Source organism: Planococcus citri, chromosome 2 (assembly GCF_950023065.1).
Source record: "Planococcus citri chromosome 2, ihPlaCitr1.1, whole genome shotgun sequence".
Classification (NCBI taxonomy): Eukaryota; Metazoa; Arthropoda; class Insecta; order Hemiptera; family Pseudococcidae; genus Planococcus; species Planococcus citri.
The window spans coordinates 8,807,573-8,829,591 of NC_088678.1; the positions used below are offsets into that span (position 1 = coordinate 8,807,573).

Sequence of the window (22,019 nt, forward strand, 5' to 3'; positions counted from 1 at the left end):
AGTCCTAAAACTGATACTAACCCCCCAAATCCAAATTTCGTCATTTCCAGTCATTTTGGAGGCTCCAGCGCGATTTTTCAATTTCTTCAGAATTTTGAATTTGCTCCAGAAGGCGTGAATATGAAGTTTGACAGCTAAAAATCGAGTTGTGTGTTATACTCGACCTGTAAACGAATTTTTCCACATTTTAGCCAATTCCGGAGCGGACACCTCGGAACTGGTTTTTTGGCCACCTTTTTTTCAAAATAAAAATATTCAAAAATCAAAAATTTCCCGTTTGCGAGAAAATTTTCGAAATTTGCGCGAATCGCATTATTTTGTCATGAACAAACCCCCTGAGCCTGAATTTCGCCATTTCTAGCCATTCTGGAGGCTCCAGCGCAATTTTTCAATTTCTCCAGAATCTTCAATTTGCTCCAGAAGGCGTGAATATGAAGTTGGGCAGCTAAAAATTGAGTTGTGTGTTAAACTCGACCTGTTAACGAATTTATCAACATTTGAGCCGATTGAATAAAAATAAAAAATCACGTTTACAAGAAACACTGGATATGTTGTTATAATTGCGACGGCCGTTTCGTTACAACGTACCATCATCAGACAAAGATTAAAACACAAGTGATTTGCAGAAAGTGCATACATGAAACAGAATAGGTGAAATACGTCGAAAAATGAATTGTGCAATGTACTTAAAATTTAGGGAAGGGGTAGGTGCGTTGTTGGTTGCATAGATGGAAAGCTGCGTAGTACATTACGTTGTATGTTTGATGGAGCTTTTATGACCTCATTAAGAACGTTGTATTTGTTTTCTACGTGTCTGAATATTTCGAAATCCTCCAGGGCATCCAGACGTTTTCCTTTTTTCTCAACATGGAGGGTTTTGAATTCGAAGTTGGAGGAATGGTTGTTGGCGAGTAGGTGATCAGCAAAGGTAGAGACTCCAAGTTTTTTATTTCTCCAAGCGCTGAGGTGTTCATTAACTCGGACTTTGAAAGCTCTGCCTGTTTGCCCAATGTAGATACCTTTACATGTGTTGCATCCCAATTTATACACACCACTTTTTCGGTCATTTGGGATTTTATCTTTATTATTACATAGCAAACTAGAATTCACCCCCAATAAAGTTTACTTTGGAAATAGGTGGTCTCAGTATCAATTTTCTAGACATCAGTATTTCCATAGATCACAATAAATTAAATTTTGACGTGTTTAGAAAGCCTACATATTCGGACATTCTCATCAACAATACTTCTGTCCACCATCCCAACCACAAACAAGCTGGCCTACGTTACCTAGTTGATCGCCTTCTCAGTGTACCCCTATCTCAGCAAAATTTCCAAAAAGAACTAGATACTATCTGCGAAATCGCTAAAAACAATGGCTACCTTCCTGATGCAGTCCTGTGCTATAGACGAGCCTAAATAGAAATAGTTAGGCAAAACTTGGTACATAAATTCAATGAGCCCATCTCAAGGTTAAAATCTATGGTGGGAAACTCGAGTGATTATGACAATAGGTAATACCTATCTATTCTTCAGTATGTTTTTTCCACTCGATTAAGAACGTGCGTTCGTATTTTTTTTCTGTAATTTTTTATCTATAAATTTACCTGTCATTACATGGCAGCATTCGAGTATTTTGTTTAAATTTGAACTTATTAAAATGATATAATTTCTCCGGTAACGCGAGTGTTATTTGTGTTGCTATGAATTTATTTCACTAATTATTTGGACAAGAATTCTAATGGAGTAAGTTACTTGATCGAGTTACCGGCAGGCTGAGGGAAATCCTCTAGCCAATATGTTGGTCAGCATTTAGGTTCTTATTTCAAAGTATAGGGCTACGATATAATCTATGAATAGATTCAGTCCAACTACTATTGATATGGTCAAGGTAATGATTAGGTTAATGGTAAAGTAGTTAGAATTCATCTGAATAATCTAGGTAAGGATTTAAAACAGTGATTCAATCTGAATAATCTAGGTATAGATTTAGTAGATTTCCAACTATTTCGACTTGCTTGCAATGTCTAGAAATGTATGTAAATTCAATTTACTTTTCGAGTTTATTTTTACACTGGGATACGTTCCAACTATGATTGTGTATGATGTAGGTTCTACCTGCCTTGTAAATAAAATCCCTTTCTTTCGATAGAATATTGGTTGAAACATATCTTCGTGAATTTGAGTTAAAATAGAGCATTTTTGTATTATGTGGTTAGGTAGGTTTGTTTTATCCTAATCCAAACCCATCCCAATATTTCCTAATCGTGAATTTTCCTAATACCTATCCTCTCATTATTTGTTCCTAGTTCTAAAAATCTCGTTAATTCCTAATTCCTATACCACAGTCCCAAAGCTTCTACATAAGAGAAAAAATGCTCTCTTCAGGACTAAGGTGACGACTTTCCGCGATGATAACAGTAACGTAATTTGGAAAAAATTCTACTATAATGGTGCTATTACCAATAAGCTTACTAACTCCTTAAGTAAAAAGCTCAAATACCCAGTTGACCACAGGCTAGCAAAAAGCTAGCGTTTTATTCGCGTTTTGATAAGTTGCTAGCAATTTACTCGCTTTTTGTGGCCAGCAATAATTATCTCGCTAAAAGTAAGCGATTTTCTTGCAGTTTTTCGCTAGCAAATTCAATTCTAGCAATTTTTGAGCTGTTTTCAAGCGACTCTCAGCTAGCTTTTACTTCACTTTAACTTGCTCGCCTTATGCTAGCGTATTACTGGCGGATACTTGCTCGCAATTCTATGCCAGGGCTGTTGGACACGAAACGTAAACGTATCGTTTCGTTTCGGTTGAGCTCTTTGAACCAAACTGTTTCGTTATAACGTTTCGTTTCGTTCCATAAAAGTGGTATCATTTCGTTTCGTGCCGTTTCGTGTCGTTTCGTTTCGTTTCCTTTCAGCCAAAAAATTGAAAAAAGTGGACATTTTTATTAATAAATTTAGAAGAGAACCCCTCTAAAGACTCTAAATGGATGAAATTTGAGTGAATTTGGCCAAATTTGGTCAAAATTTACAAAAAAACTTGCAATAAAAATCCAAAAATTGAAGAAACAGAAATGATTCGTTTCGTTATAACGTTTCGTTTCGTGTAATTTTTTTGATTCGTTTCATTTCGTGTCTCGTTTTGTGTCCAGAGGAAAAAATTGCCGTTTCGTTCTGTGTCTTTCGTTTCGTTTCGTTTCGTATTAACAGCCCTGTTCTATGCTAGGACAGTTCAAGCAATATTCTCGCATATCTCAGCTAGCTTTTGCCTCACTCTATACCTGCTCGCTTAATGCCAGCGTATCACTGTACCTGCTCACAGTTTTATGATAGGAAACTTCAGGTAATATTCTTGGATCTCTGAGCTAGCATTTACTTAGCCATCTGGCTCTAGAAAAATGTAAGCATATCTCTAGTTTCTGCATCTGGTGACTTGGCGTTTTCTTTGTAGTCAAATGATAGGAACGTGCTACCAGATCTTACGCATTTCTCACCAATAAACCTTTTTCTGCGTTATTTATTGTAGCAAAATGCGAGCAAGTATCTTTTCCATCCCTCAGCACACATAGGTATAAAAATCATTAAAAATATTCCTGCATATGACAATAGGAGTAATTGCACCCCCCCCCCGCCAATCTTCCGGGGCAACTTTTTTCTTAAAGGGGACAACAGAATTTCATCAAATGGACGTGGAAAGCTGTAGTTTACTCTACACTCCAATTTTAACACCCTCTGAAGACGACTTCAGGTGGCTTCAAGTCATTTTAGAGCCTCCAGTAGGCTTTTGAAACTTGAAATTCCCACAACATTAATTAATCAATTGGAGTTGGCAAGCTGAAATTTACTTCGCAGGTATCAAATGGTTTTGAAGCTTCCAGCTACTTTTAGGAAATTCCAATTTTCCAAAAAACGCCATACAACCTTCGAAAATTCGCTGGAGGCTCCAAAACGACTTGAAATCCACAAGCAGTCGACTTCGTAGCGTATTAAAATTAGTTTGCAGAATGAATTTCGACTCTCCATCTCAGTTTGATGAAATTTTGTGAAAATTTAAAGTTTCAAAAATCTGCTGGAGGCTTCAGGAATTTTCAAAGAGTCGCTGGAGGCTCCAAAACGACTTGAAATTCACCTGCAGTACTTCGTAGCGTATTGAAATTAGTTTTCAGAATAAATTTGAGCTTTACAACTTCAATTTGAGTTTCAAAAATCTGCTGGAGGCTCCAGAACTGCTCAAAACAAGTTGAAACCGTTTCCCATCGATTTGGCATGTCAAAAATAGGGTATATCCCAAATGTCGGGTTTCTTGGTCAATTTGGTAAAATTTTGATTTTTTCTCACATTTTGGCCAAAATTTGATTTTTGAAAATTCACCAAAAATCGAAAAAGGTACTTTACCACTTGAAATTTTGACAGGTGATGAATTTTTGCATGATCTTTCGATCTACGTTTGTAAGGTTTGAAAAATTTCGTGCACGTCCTATGTTGAAACGCGAAATCTGCGATTTCGGCTGACCTTTCAATCAAAATTGCCGCCATTTTGTAAGTAAGGCCAATTGTCCCCTTTAAGGAAAAAGTTGTCCCGGAGGATCGGCAGGGGGTGCAATTACTCCCATTGCCGTGGACTAAAATGTTGTTCAAATGTTTTTGAAATTTTTCATTTTCATGGATTGTTCGATACTTCATTTTCAAATTTTAAATTTTGACAATTTTTCTATTTAAAAAAAAAACTTCATTTTTTATTTAATAGGTAAAGAGATTTTTCAACCTAAGCGCCAGCATAATGCTAGCGAATTGCTAGCGTCGATCTCTCTCATGGTATAGTTTGCTACTCTTAGATAAAGTGTGTCATCAAGTTGAATATAAGCTCAAGGTGGTATCTTGTTGAAAAGTAAGAAGAGTGACATCACTCTTCTTATACTATCCCAAGATGCTAGCGTTATGCTACCTCTGAGCTGCGACAGTCACCTAATTTTTGGAATTTCCTGGAAAACTACCACCTGTTGAAGGTAAACACCCAGAATTTTTAAAAATTAATCAAAGTTTTTCTACGGTAGCAAAATGCTAGCTTCTTGCTAGCATAATTTGCGCTAGCGTAAATGGTGCCGGAATATGAGACACTTTTTGCAAAAATTGCTAGCAAATCAGTCGCGATTTAGTCGCATGTACGTAGCAGAATTCAGAGCAAAGTGCCAACAAAATGGTAGCTTTTTGCTAGCTTTGTGCCAGCTACGTGCTAGCTATTTGTGCGCAATTCTGCTACTCTAATGCGACCTAATCGCAACTGATTTGCTAGCATTTTTTTAAAAAAGTGTCTCAAATTCCGGCACCATTTACGCTAGCACAAAATTTGCTAGCATTTGGTCAACTGGGAACACTTAAAACCTGATAAACTTGTAAAATTTGCCTTTAAATCTAACAACACTATTTCTAGTTTGCTATGTAATAATAAAGATAAAATCCCAAATGACCGAAAAAGTGGTGTGTATAAATTGGGATGCAACACATGTAAAGGTATCTACATTGGGCAAACAGGCAGAGCTTTCAAAGTCCGAGTTAATGAACACCTCAGCGCTTGGAGAAATAAAAAACTTGGAGTCTCTACCTTTGCTGATCACCTACTCGCCAACAACCATTCCTCCAACTTCGAATTCAAAACCCTCCATGTTGAGAAAAAAGGAAAACGTCTGGATGCCCTGGAGGATTTCGAAATATTCAGACACGTAGAAAACAAATACAACGTTCTTAATGAGGTCATAAAAGCTCCATCAAACATACAACGTAATGTACTACGCAGCTTTCCATCTATGCAACCAACAACGCACCTACCCCTTCCCTAAATTTTAAGTACATTGCACAATTCATTTTTCGACGTATTTCACCTATTCTGTTTCATGTATGCACTTTCTGCAAATCACTTGTGTTTTAATCTTTGTCTGATGATGGTACGTTGTAACGAAACGGCCGTCGCAATTATAACAATATATCCAGTGTTTCTTGTAAACGTGATTTTTTATTTTTATTCAATTATGTCAAGCACTGAAAGTGAAAAACTCCTCTCCTTATTTGAGCCGATTCCGGAGCGGACACCTCAGAAGTGGTTTTTTGGCCAGCTTTTTTCAAAATAAAAAATATATTCAAAAATCAAAAATTTCCCGTTTGCGAGAAAATTTTCGAAATTTGCGTGAATCTCTATATTTAGTCCGCATCAAACCCCCCAAGGCCGATTTCCGCCATTTCCAGCCATTCTGGAGCCTTCAGCGCTATACTTTTCAATTTTTCCAGAATTTTCAATTTGCTCCAGAAGGCGTGAATATGTAGTTCGGCAGCTAAAAATCGAGTTGTGTGTTATACTCGAACTGTTTAATGAATTTATTCACATTTGAGCCGATTCTGGAGCGGACACCTCAAGAGTGGGTTTTTGACCAGCTTTTTTTCAAAATAAAAATATCCAAAAATCAAAAATTTTCTCGTTTGTGAAAAAAATTTGGAAATTTGCGCAAATCGCTGTATTTTGTCATTAATTAACCACACGAGAGCGAATTTCGCCATTTCCAGCCTTTCTTACGCCTCTCTTCAATTTTTGAATATTTTTATTATGAAAAAAGCTGGTCAAAAACCCACTCTTGAGGTGTCCGCTCCAGAATCGGCTCAAATGTGAATAAATTCGTTAAACAGGTCGAGAATAACACACAACTCGATTTTTAGCTGCCCAACTTCATATTCACGCATTCTGGAGCAAATTGAAGATTCTGGAGAAATTGAAAAATCGAGCTGGAGCCGCCAGAATGGCTGGAAATGGCGAAATTCGGCCCCAGGGGGCTTGTTCATGACGAAATAATGCGATTCGCGCAAATTTCAAAAATTTTCTCGCAAACGGGAAATTTTTGATTTTTGAATATTTTTATTTTGAAAAAAAGCTGGTCAAAAAACCATTCTTGAGGTGTCCGCTCCAGAATCAGCTCAAATGTGGATAAATTCGTTTACACGTCGAGTATAACACACAACTCGATTTTTAGCTGCCCGACTTCATATTATTCACTCCTTCTGGAGCAAATTTAAAATTCTGGAGAAATTGAAAAATCGCGCTGGAGGCGCCAGAATGGCTGGAAATGGTGAAATTTGGATGGGGGGGGGGCTTAATATCAGTTTTAGGACTTATTTTGAACATTTTTATTGATCAAGTACGTAATTTCTTAAAAAAAGCATAAATCACCAAAATAGTCAATTTTGGATTTTCAAAAAATCGCCATAAATCGAAAAATGAACTTGGCCAGCTGAAAATTTGGATTTGGGGGTTTTAGAACATGTTCTTTCCAAAAATCGCGGTCCCGTTCAAATCGGAGACGGACACAATTATCAGAAAGTGTAGGTACCATAATACCTCATCTCATGACTGCTGCGTCTATTTCGTTAATCATTTAGATAGATCGGTTTGTTTCATCGCATTTACGATATTATGAAAACATCTAACAATGCAAAAATCGAACTGGAATTTCACGTAGTTACGTAGGTATTGCGTGCATTTGCCTCACTCGCTACGCTTTGCTCGTTCAGCAATCACATACACTCAATACGTAATGATTCCAGCTCGATGCTTGTATAGGTAGGAAATATTATAGGTAGTATTTTTCACAACTACATATGCACGAGTTGAATGGAATAAACTTCTGTCAACTGCGTAATAATGTGCAGAACTGCAGACCGGCGTAAAACATATGAATCATCATTTTGACGAATATTACTACCATCATCAAGTATCTACCATAGCTAAATATGAGGGGAGGGGGTTGAAAATTTTTGTGGGGATACCTATCAAGGATATACATAACTTCCAGAAAAATTTTCAAAATCGGTTGAAATGGGGCTGAGAAAAGTGCTACTGAAATTTCAAAAAAGGGGGTTTCCGCAAAAAAGGGGAGGGGGTGTGGATCTGAAATTTTTTGCGCAGAGGTTTCTCTATGGTACCCACCTTTCATGTTAAACGCTTTTGGGGACCATTTCACCCCTCTTAGGCGCCTATAGCCCTTATGTATTTTTTGGGGAACCCCCCTTTTTTTGAATGGTTGTGGTTCCACCCCCTTGGGGGTAGAAAGAAAGTGGATGTATCACTAGATCGGAAATTTGACGTAGATTCTTTTATCTAACCACATACTTTTCGCTAAAATGCAATGCGGGGGAGAAAATTGCAAAAAACTGGTTTTGGGGGGCTTAGGTCCACAATAGGGGAGAACGCACACCAGGGACGACCGGGGACTCATCGGATTCATGTTCAGCACAAAAAAATGGACCAGTATACCAAAATTCAGCTTTCTCCCTCACTTTTCCCAATGACCCTTTTTTTTCATCTAATTTTCCTGGACTATTATACAAATAGAAATCTTTGCAAAATATTAAATTTCTTTACTGTTCAATGGAAAATCAAACGTGAAAATGTGGGCTAAAGGATGGTAAAGTGGGCAAATAGAAACACCTCAACAAAGCGTGTTCGATAATTCATTACTTGTAGGTAACCGAAAACGATTGAAAAACTTCCCAATATCTACCTATATGCGTCTTTGTTTAGGTATTCTCTTCTCTCAAAGAGAAAAAAAAATACTGTATTTGAAGATAAGGCATAATCTTGCCAATTAATTGTGATTTGCTTAATGAGAAAATTGATAAAAAAAAAAAAAAAAAAAACGAATCAGTGTTTGTCGATGTTTTGCTCCATTATACTGCCGCAATTAAGTACCTAGTTTTTTCTTGAAGAGTTTAGATGAAAAAAAAATAATAGGTACATAAATTATTATATGTACTTTGATTCGCGTTCAATTGTAAATTTTTGTAGTTTGTGGATAATTGTTCATTTCTTAAATCTTCTTTAAACTTAAGTATATATCGTCATTACACTATTTCAGCCTTACATCGTCGAATAGTTTTTTATATTGAAAAGAACATCGTATTTTACTCCATCCTATCTATCGAATAGACGGCCCTAAACATGTGGTGTTTTCCAACGTTGGAACGATCATGCTTTTGCTGTTCGTTGAAAACTGGAATGTATTATATTTGTTTTATTGGTCTTGTAAGTACAGTAGCTTCAAACAATGCTTCACAATACATATAAGTAAATTTTTTATGGTTTGAATAAATAATTCAATTTTTTGATAGTTTTGGAACTGGTTCTATCTATTTTATGGAGACCCAAGTATTGTAGATCCGCCTGCTTTAGTCAAATTCCGTAAGTTAGTCTACAGTTAATCTATTTGTTGTCCTAAGAATCATGCAACTAACAATATTTCACTTTCACCTATTTTACTACTTACTTAAATGCTTGATGAGGTAACTTGTGGTTGGTTATAATTTTTCAGTGGACAGACGTTCTTCAATATCCAAAGGGGATCGTTTGGCAGGTTGTACTCTGTTGTACTATTCCATTCAAATTTTTGTGATGTTCTTCGGCCTTTTCGGAACATTTGTTGTAAGTTCATAAACACTTGGAATGAACCACGTTCACGTTCGTGTATACATTTATTTTACCCATATACTCGTATGTACTTATTTTTACGTTTGTTTGCGCAGGACTCACTTTTCTGCGTAACAGCATTGGTCGTGAGTGAAGGGCTTATGCTTATTATTTACTTTGTTAACATAATTACCTATTTGTTGTCAAGTTTGTATTGCGTTCAATCGACAGAAAACCCTCTAATACTGTCCATTTTATTCGGTAAATTATCTACTTCTTTACTTTTCCACAGTATCTGCTTCATTGTGGCTAATTCGTGTTTGTTTTCAGCACTCCATTACTACCTGTGCTCGATTATCTTCAGTTTCTATAACCAACTACGATGAAAAGGAGGTAAAAGACGTGATAATCACGACATCGCCGACGCAAGCAGCATCATCTCCTCCTGCATCTGCTCCCTGTTCGAGTGACCAAAATCTTACCGTCGGTTTCTCAGGAAAATTATATAAGTAATGTTCATAGTAATAGGTAATTCCATGTCAAATAAATTCAAAATAAAATAATGGATTATCTATATTTCGATGTTTCGCAAGTGCCTCTGTATAGGCCCAATTATGTAGAGGTCATCAAAGGATGAGTGCCGCAACCCGGAGGTCCCTGTAATTTTTTTTGCCAGCGATAAGAGCATTTTGAAGTTTTATAAAATCGGGTCGTTTGATAATTAGCTTTACTTCCACAGGTTATCGTTACCAAAATTGTAGATGCCTAAATTTATTTTTGGATTTTTAGCAAATTTTTTAAAATTTGAAAAGTTTAACGCAGAATATTATTTTCTTCGAGTAAAACGAACTAGTTTTGAATAATCCTGCATTTCATTTCAACTGTGAACACTCGAAAACTACTAGTTTTAGTCCATGTTGCAGTCTCCTAAAAATTCACCATAAAAATAATGACTTCAAACTTTTCAAAAATTCTGAGCTTCCAGACACATTTAGGAGATGGGTCATTCCACCTCAATCTAGCCAACGTTTTTGAGTCGTGTCCTTCAACTTCACTCAAATTTTTTTTACAATGTCTACCCACCCAATAAGTATGAAACTCGCAATCAGTTTAGTCCCAGCCCCCTCAGGGGGCGGGTGAAGGACGGATATGGCGTCAGATTTTTGATTGGACCCCCATCCACGGACCCTAGCATCTCTCTAAATGGGGTAAAAGTTCAAAAAGTGTTCTGTTCGTGTGATACATAAAATAGTATGTTTTCGCAGTGACGTTGAACACCAGCTTTTTTATTGGACCCATACACGACCCTCAGAACTTCTCCAAAAGGGGGTAAAAGTCAAAAAAAAAGCTTTCATTCGTGTGTCACATGAAATACACGAATATTAGTCTTAATTATTCAAATTGACTTCACCCATGGTCCCCAAGAACCTTCCCAAATAGGTAAAAGATCCAACAAATGGGTAATGAATTCCATATTATGGGATCCAAACAAAAATCTGACGTCATATTCGTGTTCAGCGTTACCAAAAACATACAATTCGATACATCACATGCCCCAAATTTTTTTAAAAAGTTTTGTCCAAATTTGGAGGAGGGGGTGCTCTTCCTCCATTGAAAGACCCCATCTCGAAAATATTTCAAAAAAAGCATCAAATAGGTACATCTATGGAAATTTTTTCGGAATTTTAAATGGTAGCTCCCACTTTCAGCACCATTTTGAAATTTGAACTTTCAATTTGAATGTTCAACTTTCAACTCTTGAAAATTTCAAAATTGGTACTTCCGCAATGCTCTTTCAAATTGTGAAATCAGTTTTGATCGAAGTATCATAGCTTTGGAGATATGCGCTACTGAAGTTGAGTACCTACCTCTAGACAATGTGAAAATAATTGAAGCCCCCCATCTGCCCCCTGAGGGGGCTGTAACCAAACTGATTGCGGATTTCTTACTTATTTGGTGAGTACAAAAATGCGATTTCCAATGTCCTGTAAAGGACAAGGAACCACGACGACGAAGACATTAAAAAAAAAAAAAATTAGCGAAATCGAAAGACAATTGCATTTTTTTGGTCGAATTAACACGGAATGACCCACATTCTAGTTTTCCAAAAAAAACTGAAAACAAAAAAAGTTATAAAATCTATAGGAAATAAAAGCTTGTATGCTCGCCATTGGTGCTGACTCATAAGGGAACCTCTCGAGGTATATCCGCATCTGATTTGAACGGGACCGCGATTTTCGGAAAGAGCATGTTCTAAAACCCCCAAATCCAAATTTTCAGCTTCCCAAGTTTATTTTTCGATTTTTAGCGAATTTTTGAAAATCCAAAATTGACTATTTTGGTGATTTATGCTTTTTTAAAAAAAGTATGTACTTGATCGGTAAAAATGTTCAAAATAAATCCTAAAACTGATATTAACCCCCCAAATCCAAATTTCGCCATTTCCAGCCATTCTGGAGCCTCCAGCGCTATTTTACAATTTCTCCAGAATTTTGAATTTGCTCCAGAAGGCGTGAATATGAAATTGGGCAGATAAAAATCGAGTTGTGTGTTATACTCGATCTGTTTAACGAGTTTATCCACATTTGAGTCGATTTTGGGAGGGACACCTCAAGAGTGGTTTTTTGACCAGCCTTTTTCATAATCAGAAATCCAAAAAATCAAAAGTGTTAGGGTGGATCGCTCAAAATAAGCATTGGTGGATTTTGATCGAATTCAGCAGACACTATCATTTTGAGCGGAAAGTCAAAAAAATGGTGGCTTTTCACTCCTCCAGCTCTACACAATCTGTTTTGGGAAAAATCACCCATTCTCAAATTGAAGTATTTGAGACTCTCGTTCATTCTGCGCTATTTCCATCAAAATGCAAAATCACTTTTAGGGTTCCACTGAGCGATTGAAAATTTGCAGATCGCTTATTTTTCGATAAATGCGTGTTGATTTTTGCCTATTTTCAAAAATCGAAAAAATTTTATTAGCTTTTGGCTATCAAGTATTTTTGATTTTTTTGAAATTAGTTAGCATCATGGTCTCTGCTTAATTTGGTCAAAATCTACCAACTTTGATTTTAAATAATTAACTGACTAAAAATCGAAAAATGCACTTCAGCGTCCGAAATTTTCACTGGTGATGTAATATTTTCGCATACTTTTTCGGACTCAATCTACATTGGGGAACATTTCTCGTCGTAATCACCAACTTTGAAACTTAATTGCATGAAATCGCTGCAAATGAAAAAAAAAAAAATAGTTCGTGGAGTTTTAAAGGCAAGTAAGAATTTATTGACTACAATTTTAAAAATTCGATGTTGAGCATATTTAAAAAAAATAAATTTTCAAAATCTAGCCAAATTTTAGGGCTATGATTTAAAATTTTGCCAAAAATCCGCAAAACGTACATTTTTATAAACTTAACGACCAAGGTGCTAGATATAGATATACAGTTAAAATTTCAATCAATCATTGCTCCTTCAATTTTGATAAGAAGCTAAAATTGGAAAGAATCCTTCAAATAGTAACCTATGCAAAATATTAAACTTCTTTAACGTTCAATGAAAAGCAAACGCGAAATTGTAGGCCAAAGGATGGGAACGTGGGCGAACAGAAACACCCCGAAAATCCCGTTTGATAACTCATATTATTATTATGCTTCCGAAAACGAATGGGAAAACTTCCCAATATACTTACGTCATTCATTAGGTATTCTCTTCTTTTACAGAGAGAAAAAATATACCATACAGTTTATACAAGTACGTTGATAAGATGTTATCATTCCCAGTAATTGTGATTAGCTCGATGAGTAAACTGGTTGTTCCTGCTGTGTGATAATTAACTTATGTGAATCAGTGTTTTATCGATATTTTACTGTATTATACTGCCGCGATAAACGATTAGTACATAAATATGTAAAAAAATTCTAACGTTGATTTCGTGTTCAAATGTAATTTATTGTAAGTATGTAGTTTGTGAATTGTGGATAATTGTTCATTTCTTAAATTCGCGCAGTTTCTTATAAGTATTGAAAAAAAAAACATTATATTTTACTCCATCCTATTTACTTAATAAGCCCTGAACATGTGTTTTCCAACGTTGAAACAAACATGCTGCTGCTGTTCGTTGAAAACAGGAATGATTTTTATTTGTTGTATTGGTATTGTAAGTACAGTAGCTTCAAATAATACATTACAACGTACCTACCTATAAAAGTTTTTACTCTTTTGAATAAAATATCAATTTTTTGTTAGGTATGGAACTTGATGTCTTGTTTAAATGCCTCAAAAACAGATCCGCCTGATTTCCTAAAATTTCGTAAGTAAGCTTGCAGTTTATTTGTTGTCATAAGAATCATACAACTAGTACCTACCAAATATTACCTTCCTATCTTACTACTTACTTAGACGTTTTGATGAGGTAACTTTTGGTCGTAATTTTTCAGTGGACACTCAATATTCACTATCCTATGGGCATCATTTCGTAGATCATAGCCAGTTATACTACGCCATTCAAATCTTTGCATTGATTTTCGCTTTTTTCGGCGCTGCTTTAGTAAGTCATAAGCACTTGGAACGAACCACGTCTCCACGTTCATGTATATTATTTTATTTACGTCTGTTTGCACTGCAGGACTCACTTTGCTGCCTAATTCCATTGGTCGTGAGTGAAACGCTTATACTTCTTATGTATTTTCTCGAGATACTCACCTATTTGTTGAAGAGTTTGAACAACGTTGAATCGAAAGGAGACCCTCTAATAGCACTGTTCATTTTATTTGGTAAATTCTCTATATTATTTCTTTATATTTTTCCACAGTATCTGTTAAAACTGCTTCATCGTGGCTAATTCGTGTTCGTTTTCAGTTTACCATTATTACGCTTGCGCGATTATCTTCAGTTTCTACAGCCAAGTATCAAAAGGAGAGGATGGACGCGAACATGGAATATCAGGCGTTATAATCACGACATCGACACAAACTGCATCATCTCCTTCTGCATCTGCTCCATGTCCGAATGATCAAAATTTGCAGTCGGTTTCTTACGTAAATTCTCCGTATGCTACGCAACCTCCTTATGCTCCTGTTGTCACTCATGGTGAGCCATGTTTAATGTATCCGCCTAATGAGTATGCTCAAACTGCAATGCCATCTGCACCTTACTACATGCCTCAATCTGTTGGCATGAATGAAAAACCACCACCGTATGCTCCTTGAAGAAATGCATGTACTATATGCAGACTGTGGGTTGTTTACACTTGTAAGTTCATACTTGGAAATTCCATGTTAAATATAAAATAAAAAATTAAACGACGAATCCTCGATATTTTTAATATTTTGCATGTTGTCTTTGCGTATTTAAAAGTCATCAAATGATGAGAGACACAAATCGGAGGTGTCTGTGATTTTTTCTACTAGGGCTAGGGATAAGAGCATTTGAAATTTTACAAAATCTAGTTGTTTATCAATAGCTTCGTTTTCAAATATTACCCAAATTTTAGGTGCCAAAGTTCATTTTTGGATGCGCGGTAATTATCCGTTGAAAATATATTTGCCGGTTACTGTTACTACCCAAAAAAATACTATTAAACAACGCCAATCGACGTTGTAATATTAATTGGTAGATTTTTGCAAACGGATATTACTGTGCAAAATATCACCCAAATCGGTTCATTTGGAGAGGCTGCAGCATTGTTAACGGAAATTTCAGCATGAAAAGTCACCATCAATTTTGTGATGAGCAGGAATGCCTTAACTACACGACGAGAATCGTATTATGTAGCCATAAACATCTTATTGAGAAACCGTGATAAAGATATTGCAGAAATTATGATTGGAATCGGAATCAGAGCCAAGAGTGGAATCGAAATCGGAGTCGGAAATTGAATGTAAGCAAATTACGAATCAAAATAACTTTCCAATTTCAAAAAAGCCGGTAAAAATCGTATAGCTGGCAATCTAGGTCGCTAATTCAATAGAGTCAGGAGTATTGGAATCGGGAATGTTTTCAGCGTCTATTATAGCGAATTTCAAAGTTCCCATAATCGGGCTGTGTTCAGCGAAATTAGAACATTCTTCTGACGGATGCACTTGTAAGGAAACGTAAGAGTTGGATTCGTAAACGGGATTAAGATGTACACGCCATTTGAATTTGTCGTCATGCGCCGAAAATGGCAACGATTTCAATACAAGTTTCCTTTTATCATGAAATGAGTAGTTTTCAATGATCCATAAATACGTACATTTTCTATAATTCAATTTGGTCAAGCAAACGGTATCAGTTACAGGAACGTGCGAGCTTTTATCGGACATGTTGGATTGATTCTAACTCGAAGATTAATTTCTGAAACATGAAGCAATAACATCAAGTCTTAATCTTAAAGGTGGTTCTAATTTTCCAATTCTTAAATAAAATATTGTAGGGTTTCAGTTGAAAAATTCATACGGTGTTACGGTCACTCAGTCTCACAGCCAGTCATTTCTCAGTCGGCATTTTCGGCAAAATTTCATCCAAATTGGCCAAATTTTAGAAGAGTCATTCCTGAGAATTTTTATGAAAAAATGTCATAATTTTTCGGCAACTCACCATCATTTTTTTTGACCATTTTAGCAAAAACAGGACTTGTTGAGCAATCTTGACAAGAACAGGTCTCTTTTTAACAATTTTAGCAAAAATTGGTTTATTTTTACCAGAAATGGACCCTTTTCGAAAATTATAAAAAAATGAACATTATTTAAATTGTGCCAAAAATGGACACTTCTTGACTATTTTACCAAAAGTTGACGCTTTTTGATACCCCTCCCACCCCTTCCCCTCCAAAAAATTGAAACTTTTTTACAACTTTTCCAAAAATTGGTACATTTACTTGGGTAGGCAAATATGAAAAATTCCAAAAGCCAGAAGAATAAAAATAATTTTCTATCATCAAAGATGATGTTCTTCGTTGCTTTTTATTTCCACAATTTGAAATTTATGCAAAAATAATAGGTAGGTAAATCTGAAATTTAATTTATAGGTAATACGTATACATTTTCACAAGCTTCTCATTTTATTTTTTATAAGCTTTTCTGCAAAATATTGTTCAAGTTGGAAAACTGTCAAAGAAAAGTCGAAAAAACATACGTGCAATTTAAAAAATGACCAATTTTAGACGTAAAATTTTTATTTGTTTAGTAAAAAAAAAAAAAAAAATTATTCACCAATTATGCATAAAAATTCAAATATTCTAATTTTTTTAATTTTTTTTTTAATTTTCTTTTTTTCATTTGCTTTAATTGCTTTTTCAAAAATCTATAATGTGGAATAAAAAAAATTGGGTCCATAACGAAAATTGGGAGTATTACCTACTTTAAATACAATTTCTAGCTCGAGTGAGAAATCGAAGAATAATTGTTGTAGATGGCAGATGAGTAGAGTGGAAGTATCAGAAAATAATGGAAAGTACATCAAGTTCATGTTGTACATACGACTAAATACGAATTGTGATGATTGGGCAGAGCCGAGAGGGGGGTAAGGGGCTGAGATCATGAAAAAAGTTGAATGTGGTCAAAAAGCATGGGGGGGGGAGGAGGCAACAAGAAGCACTAGGGGTAGTAAAAAAGGTCGGGCCGAGGGCAGGAAAACCACGGAACATGCCCCTGCTGGATGCTGAAAGAACCGAGATTACCTCTGATTCTAAACTACATGTAGGTCTAGGTAGGTACCTATTATAGAAATAATTACTTATGTACTGTACTACTTGGTAAATGACTGAAATGTATTTACAGCTGCCACAATCACGTGTCTCCTTTTCTTTTTCGATCACAATTGATGATTTGATGAGTATTCGCAAAACTACGATTACAATATTCGCGAAATCGTATAGAAAAATTATGCTAATGACAAAATTATAATACCTAAAAAGAAAAACCGACAAGATTATTATAAAAAGAAAAACCACACAGTTTGGCTGTCATAAGACAAATAAGTTGACTTCAGTTCAGTTCAGCAATCACTAATCGAGATGGTCTATACTCACCACGTTCATGGAACATAACAATGAAATATCAGTGTGGATTGGTTCCTTTTTGTTCGAACAGAGCAAAGTTGATATTTATTTTTGAATGATTGTATTGTTTCCGATGTTTACTATTAATTTCATCATTAATTTTTTCGAAGTTTGAAGTGAGACTGTGAGAAAGCATATTTATACATACCCAATACCTACCTAAGATGTATAATTCAAAAAGATTTTATTGAATTAAGTTATCGAATGTTATCATACTTAGAATATCATGAGACCGGACAGTTGCTTGCCATTGCAATAATCCACGAGTAATCATTGACTACATATACAGATATACTACCTATACGTACTACGTAGTATAAGTATCTATAATTATAGTCAATGTGGCAATGTGGCAATGTAAATAATCGACAATATCGGCATAATTCGTTCATCATTTATATTGAAAGTAGAAAAATTAAGGATCTAGTTTTATATTTACCTAAAATAAACTTTGCAATACTACACTACAATACAAAATGGGCAGCGTATGATCATTGATCATACTTTTGGTTTAACTTGATACTTTGTAGGTAGGTATATTTCGTCATTCAATTTTTCATCTTATACATATTTTATTTAATCTGTAGTCATATACATAGATAGCATAATTTCATTTTGGGTTCAAAATTTTGCGAATCATCATTTTTTAAAAAGAGTAGAATTGCTGACATAACTATTTTCGTATCTTCATAAAAGACTGGTATCCAATTTTATCATACGTTTGCATGCCTTATTCAAATACTAGTCTATACAAATTCATAATAATAAATTCGGCTTCAGTTGATGAAAGAGCAACATGATTTTTCGATTTTTGGCGAATGTTTGAAGTTTGGTTTGCACAAGTAAAGCTATTTCATTTCACTCAGAAAGCAGGGAAAAATTACAAACATCCCCTGTGGAAAGATCTTCTGAAGGGATGACCAATGGCGCAAATCGCAGCCCTCTAGCATTTTTTTAAAGACTGCCAGGGGGAGGGGGTCAAATTTTTCCGCGAACCTAAAATATTATCCATTTCAGCAGTGGATTACTCGATAACCGCGATACCTACCAAAATGGAATTTTTTCCCATAGTTAGGGGTTTTAAAAGGCTTTTTGGTGATACCTATCATAAAAATCAGTGTTCCCACTTTTTTTCGTACAAAAAATTAGCTCACAAAGTTTCAAAACGTAATTTTCATGTCGTTCCGGCTCTCAGAAATTCTGAAAAAATATATTATGGACAACGAAAAAATGCGATTTTTTTGATTTAAAACATGAAAAAAAGTTTTGATTGGTAAAGTTGACCCATTTGACCCCTATCTTTACGTACATATCTGTTGAAAAAGTTGGAAAAAAACCTTTCACTCGATGAAATGAACTCCTCACAAACAAGAGATTCTGTAAAATTCAATTTTCAATTTCAAACGTCAAAAAAAGTTTAAATTTATTCCTCTTTCTAATGATTGTATTTCATGAAAAAGTTGATGATTGATAAAAATCACACTCACAACCAAAAACTAAAAATTCGTTTATTTTTTGAATTTTTTCGGATTTTGATTTTTTTGTGATAAGTTTATTTCATCGAGTGAAGGTGTTTTAACTTTTTTAACGGATACGTACAAATAGGGGTCCAAATGGTCAACTTCACCAATCAAAACTTAATTTCATGTTTTAAATCTAAAAATCGCATTTTTTGCAAACTTTTAATTTTTTAAATCGACTTTGCGACATAATGCCATCCTTTGAGTATATAATATACATGATATGGAGGCCCTGTTGGGAGAAAATCCGTGATGAAACCCGCCAAAAAATCCGTCGCGGCTATTTGGGACTAACCGCTAACCGCTAAGCGGAATTTATGACGGTTTTTTTTCCGCAATGCGGAATTTGAAAGCAGAATAATCGACATCGCGGTAAAGCGGTTTTTTGATATAGCGGTTTTTGATACACTGAGAAAAAACTGTGGTGCAATGTACTATACGAGTACATTTTTGATTTTTTAAAAATAATTTATGCGTTTGGTACGCATTATGTTTATGTGAATCAGTTTACATTGCACTTAGCGATTTTTTGAACCTATTTTCGTGTCAGTTTATCAACGAAAATTTCCTACCCAACTGGGGATTCGAACCTGCGACCCTACGTTCCTATCTACCTGACCTTAACCACTAGACTACGGGGCTTATCGTTGAGAATACTGCATTTTGAACAATATAAGCAGGAGCGGATGGGCACTTTTAAAGTTACCAGGATCTGGCGCTGGCTTTGATGCGACGCCGTTTTTTGGACGATGATTGGGGTGGGGGATGTAGGTACGTGATGAAAAAATGAAATCATGCATACTTTTTTTGGAATTTTTTCACCTTGGATATTTTAGCCAGTATTGTCATTTTGAGGGGGTGTAAAAACTACAAATTTGTCAATTTTTTTTTTTAGATTTAATTACTGAATTCAATTATAATTTACCAGGGTAAGGTGCATTAGAAAATCCAAGTTTTTATAAACCAAAAAAAATGCAATAGGTACTTGACTACTTGTGTTGAATTAAAGTCAATCAAAGTATTTGTAAAAAGATGAACAAAATTTTGAAAAATCAGTTTCAAGTATTCTTGAATTTTGATAACTCATAGGGTATGATTAGTACTCCAAAAACATACTTTTGGCCCCATAACCCGCCCCTCATCCTACTCCCTTCGGCCAGGGGGGCCAAAAAACGCTCTTTTCAGGGGAAAAATTCTGCATCAGTGCGTGTTTGAGATAAATTTTTTCTGTGAACGAATATAGTTGGAGGATACATGGGGGTACCTCCCTGAATTTTTTCAGAATTTTTCATCGTAGGGGGTGGGGAGAAAGGGAAACAAATGTGGCGTCGTAAATTGCGCCATATTCGACGACTCGTGTTTTCGTTAGAAAATACGAGTCGCCGAATAAGTAATTTCTCAGAATTGTGGGAAAATCCATCCGCCAATGCGATGGCTAAAATGTCACGCCATCGCATCGGCGGATACAAAATTTGCTGATGTGCAACTTTCGATGTACAAAGTTGCACACGGTACTTTTAGGCGATCACGCCACCTTTCTGCCAAAACTGCTGAATCAGCAGTTTTGGTGGAAATGTCCACCAACGACTATGTCGAAGGTGGACGTAAATTTTAGTCGCGTATCGTACCTCCGAGAGGCATAACATCTGCCCAATATTAATTGTTGTTCGTACTGTTCTGTTCGTTAAAATATAATTCTGTTAATAATCAACAAGTCTCGGTTTTTATTTCGGAGGTAAAATCGAACGTGACAGTTGGCGCCCAAAACGTGTGGATAAAGACCTACGCCCGAGAAAAATTTTCGTTTCGAAAAAAAAAAAAAACCATCGAGAAAATTCGAACAGGTTCGTGAGAAAAATCGACCCAAGTGCTGGAACGTAATCATATTGTAAATTCGTTGAATAACTTGTCGTTCAAACGTGTCGAAAAAATTCGAATTCAAATCGGTACAGATTTCCCTCGCGAGAATATTCGCAAATTGACATCTAGCAGAAGTGTTTTAAATCGGTGACACGAATAAAAAAATCAATCAACTGTAAATTTTTACGAAAAATAAAAAAATCCAATGTGCGTGGCCAGAAAAACGATCAAGTAACTTCGCAAATTTGTCGTTCAAATCATAAACTGACAGAAAAAGTGCTCAATTATTGTTCGCCTACGTGTTTCGTAAATTCGTCGATATTTCATCGCCAGCCAAAATCGTTTGAAGACTATTCAGATCGTTGACCACAGAAAATCGCCCCCATAAAGAAGACATCAGAACGTGAATATTTTGCCTTCCATTTGTCTATGCGCTGCGTAAATTCGTCGACCAAGTTTATGGCTTATTCGAAGAAGATATTCTAGCCGCCCAAAAAAGTCTCGTCCATTGCCATCATCCATCATCAGAGTCGCATTTGAAGCAGCCAAAATTTGTCGTCCTCCAGCCGTTTGGAAAATTTTCATTCCCGAAGAATCAGCTTAGAAATAAAATCGCCGTGTTTGTATCCAGCAGCTCACCGCCAGCCCAGCAGAGAAGAAATAGAAGCAGCCAAAATTTGTCGCTCTCCAGCCGTTCGGAAAATTAATTGTCTACAACATGCCAAGGGTAACGTTGAGTTTTTTTTTCTCTGATTTTTTTTTCTATTTTACATTGTAAATGGTCCTCTATCTAGCCTTTAAAATTATCAAACCAAATTTCACCCTTCTATCTTTTCAAAAAATCAACCAAAAGCCAAATTCGTTCTAAAATATTGCGTGTATTATTCTCGACATCATCATTTTATCCATCCTCCGATTTTCGTTTAAAACGGTGAGAAAATTTGGGTTTTGTCTGCTACACAAAAACTCTGAATATTGTGATCGTCAGATTTCGACACCTCGGTTTTCACCTTCGCTCACTCATTCCCTCCCCGTCTAGTAAGATTTTAAAATTCAAAATCGCTCAAAAAAATTTATTCTCTAATCATTGAGAGGATCTACGTCAGACTTTAGGGGGAAAATGCTTGAAATTTGCTAACTTTGAAAAGAAGAAAAATTATTA

The 22,019-nt window shown here is 35.6% G+C and overlaps 1 protein-coding gene and 1 long non-coding RNA gene across 2 annotated transcripts; one reads left to right on the forward strand and one right to left on the reverse strand.

The window, feature by feature from the left end:
* The first annotated feature begins 13,208 nt into the window (after window positions 1–13,208).
* Window positions 13,209–14,746, forward strand: LOC135834515 (uncharacterized). Its single transcript, XM_065348444.1, has 5 exons — window positions 13,209–13,595; window positions 13,685–13,748; window positions 13,876–13,985; window positions 14,064–14,211; window positions 14,297–14,746. The coding sequence occupies exons 1-5, from the start codon at window positions 13,515–13,517 to the stop codon at window positions 14,644–14,646; spliced, it is 753 nt and encodes a 250-aa protein (XP_065204516.1). The 5' UTR covers window positions 13,209–13,514; the 3' UTR covers window positions 14,647–14,746.
* On the reverse strand, window positions 14,296–17,363 carry LOC135834516 (uncharacterized). The gene is made up of 2 exons (XR_010556686.1): window positions 17,195–17,363; window positions 14,296–15,772 (listed from the first exon to the last, which is right to left on the reverse strand). It is a non-coding gene; the product is annotated as an uncharacterized LOC135834516 (long non-coding RNA).
* Between the last annotated feature and the right edge of the window lie 4,656 nt (window positions 17,364–22,019).

What these genes read in the sequence shown, in the direction of transcription:
- LOC135834515 (XM_065348444.1), top strand. Translation starts at nt 13,515, where the DNA reads ATGTGTTTTCCAACGTTGAAACAAACATGCTGCTGCTGTTCGTTGAAA. An exon ending in GCCTGATTTCCTAAAATTTC is followed by an intron (nt 13,749 to 13,875) that starts GTAAGTAAGCTT and finishes GTAATTTTTCAG; the next exon opens with TGGACACTCAATATTCACTA. An exon ending in CTTTTTTCGGCGCTGCTTTA is followed by an intron (nt 13,986 to 14,063) that starts GTAAGTCATAAG and finishes TTTGCACTGCAG; the next exon opens with GACTCACTTTGCTGCCTAAT.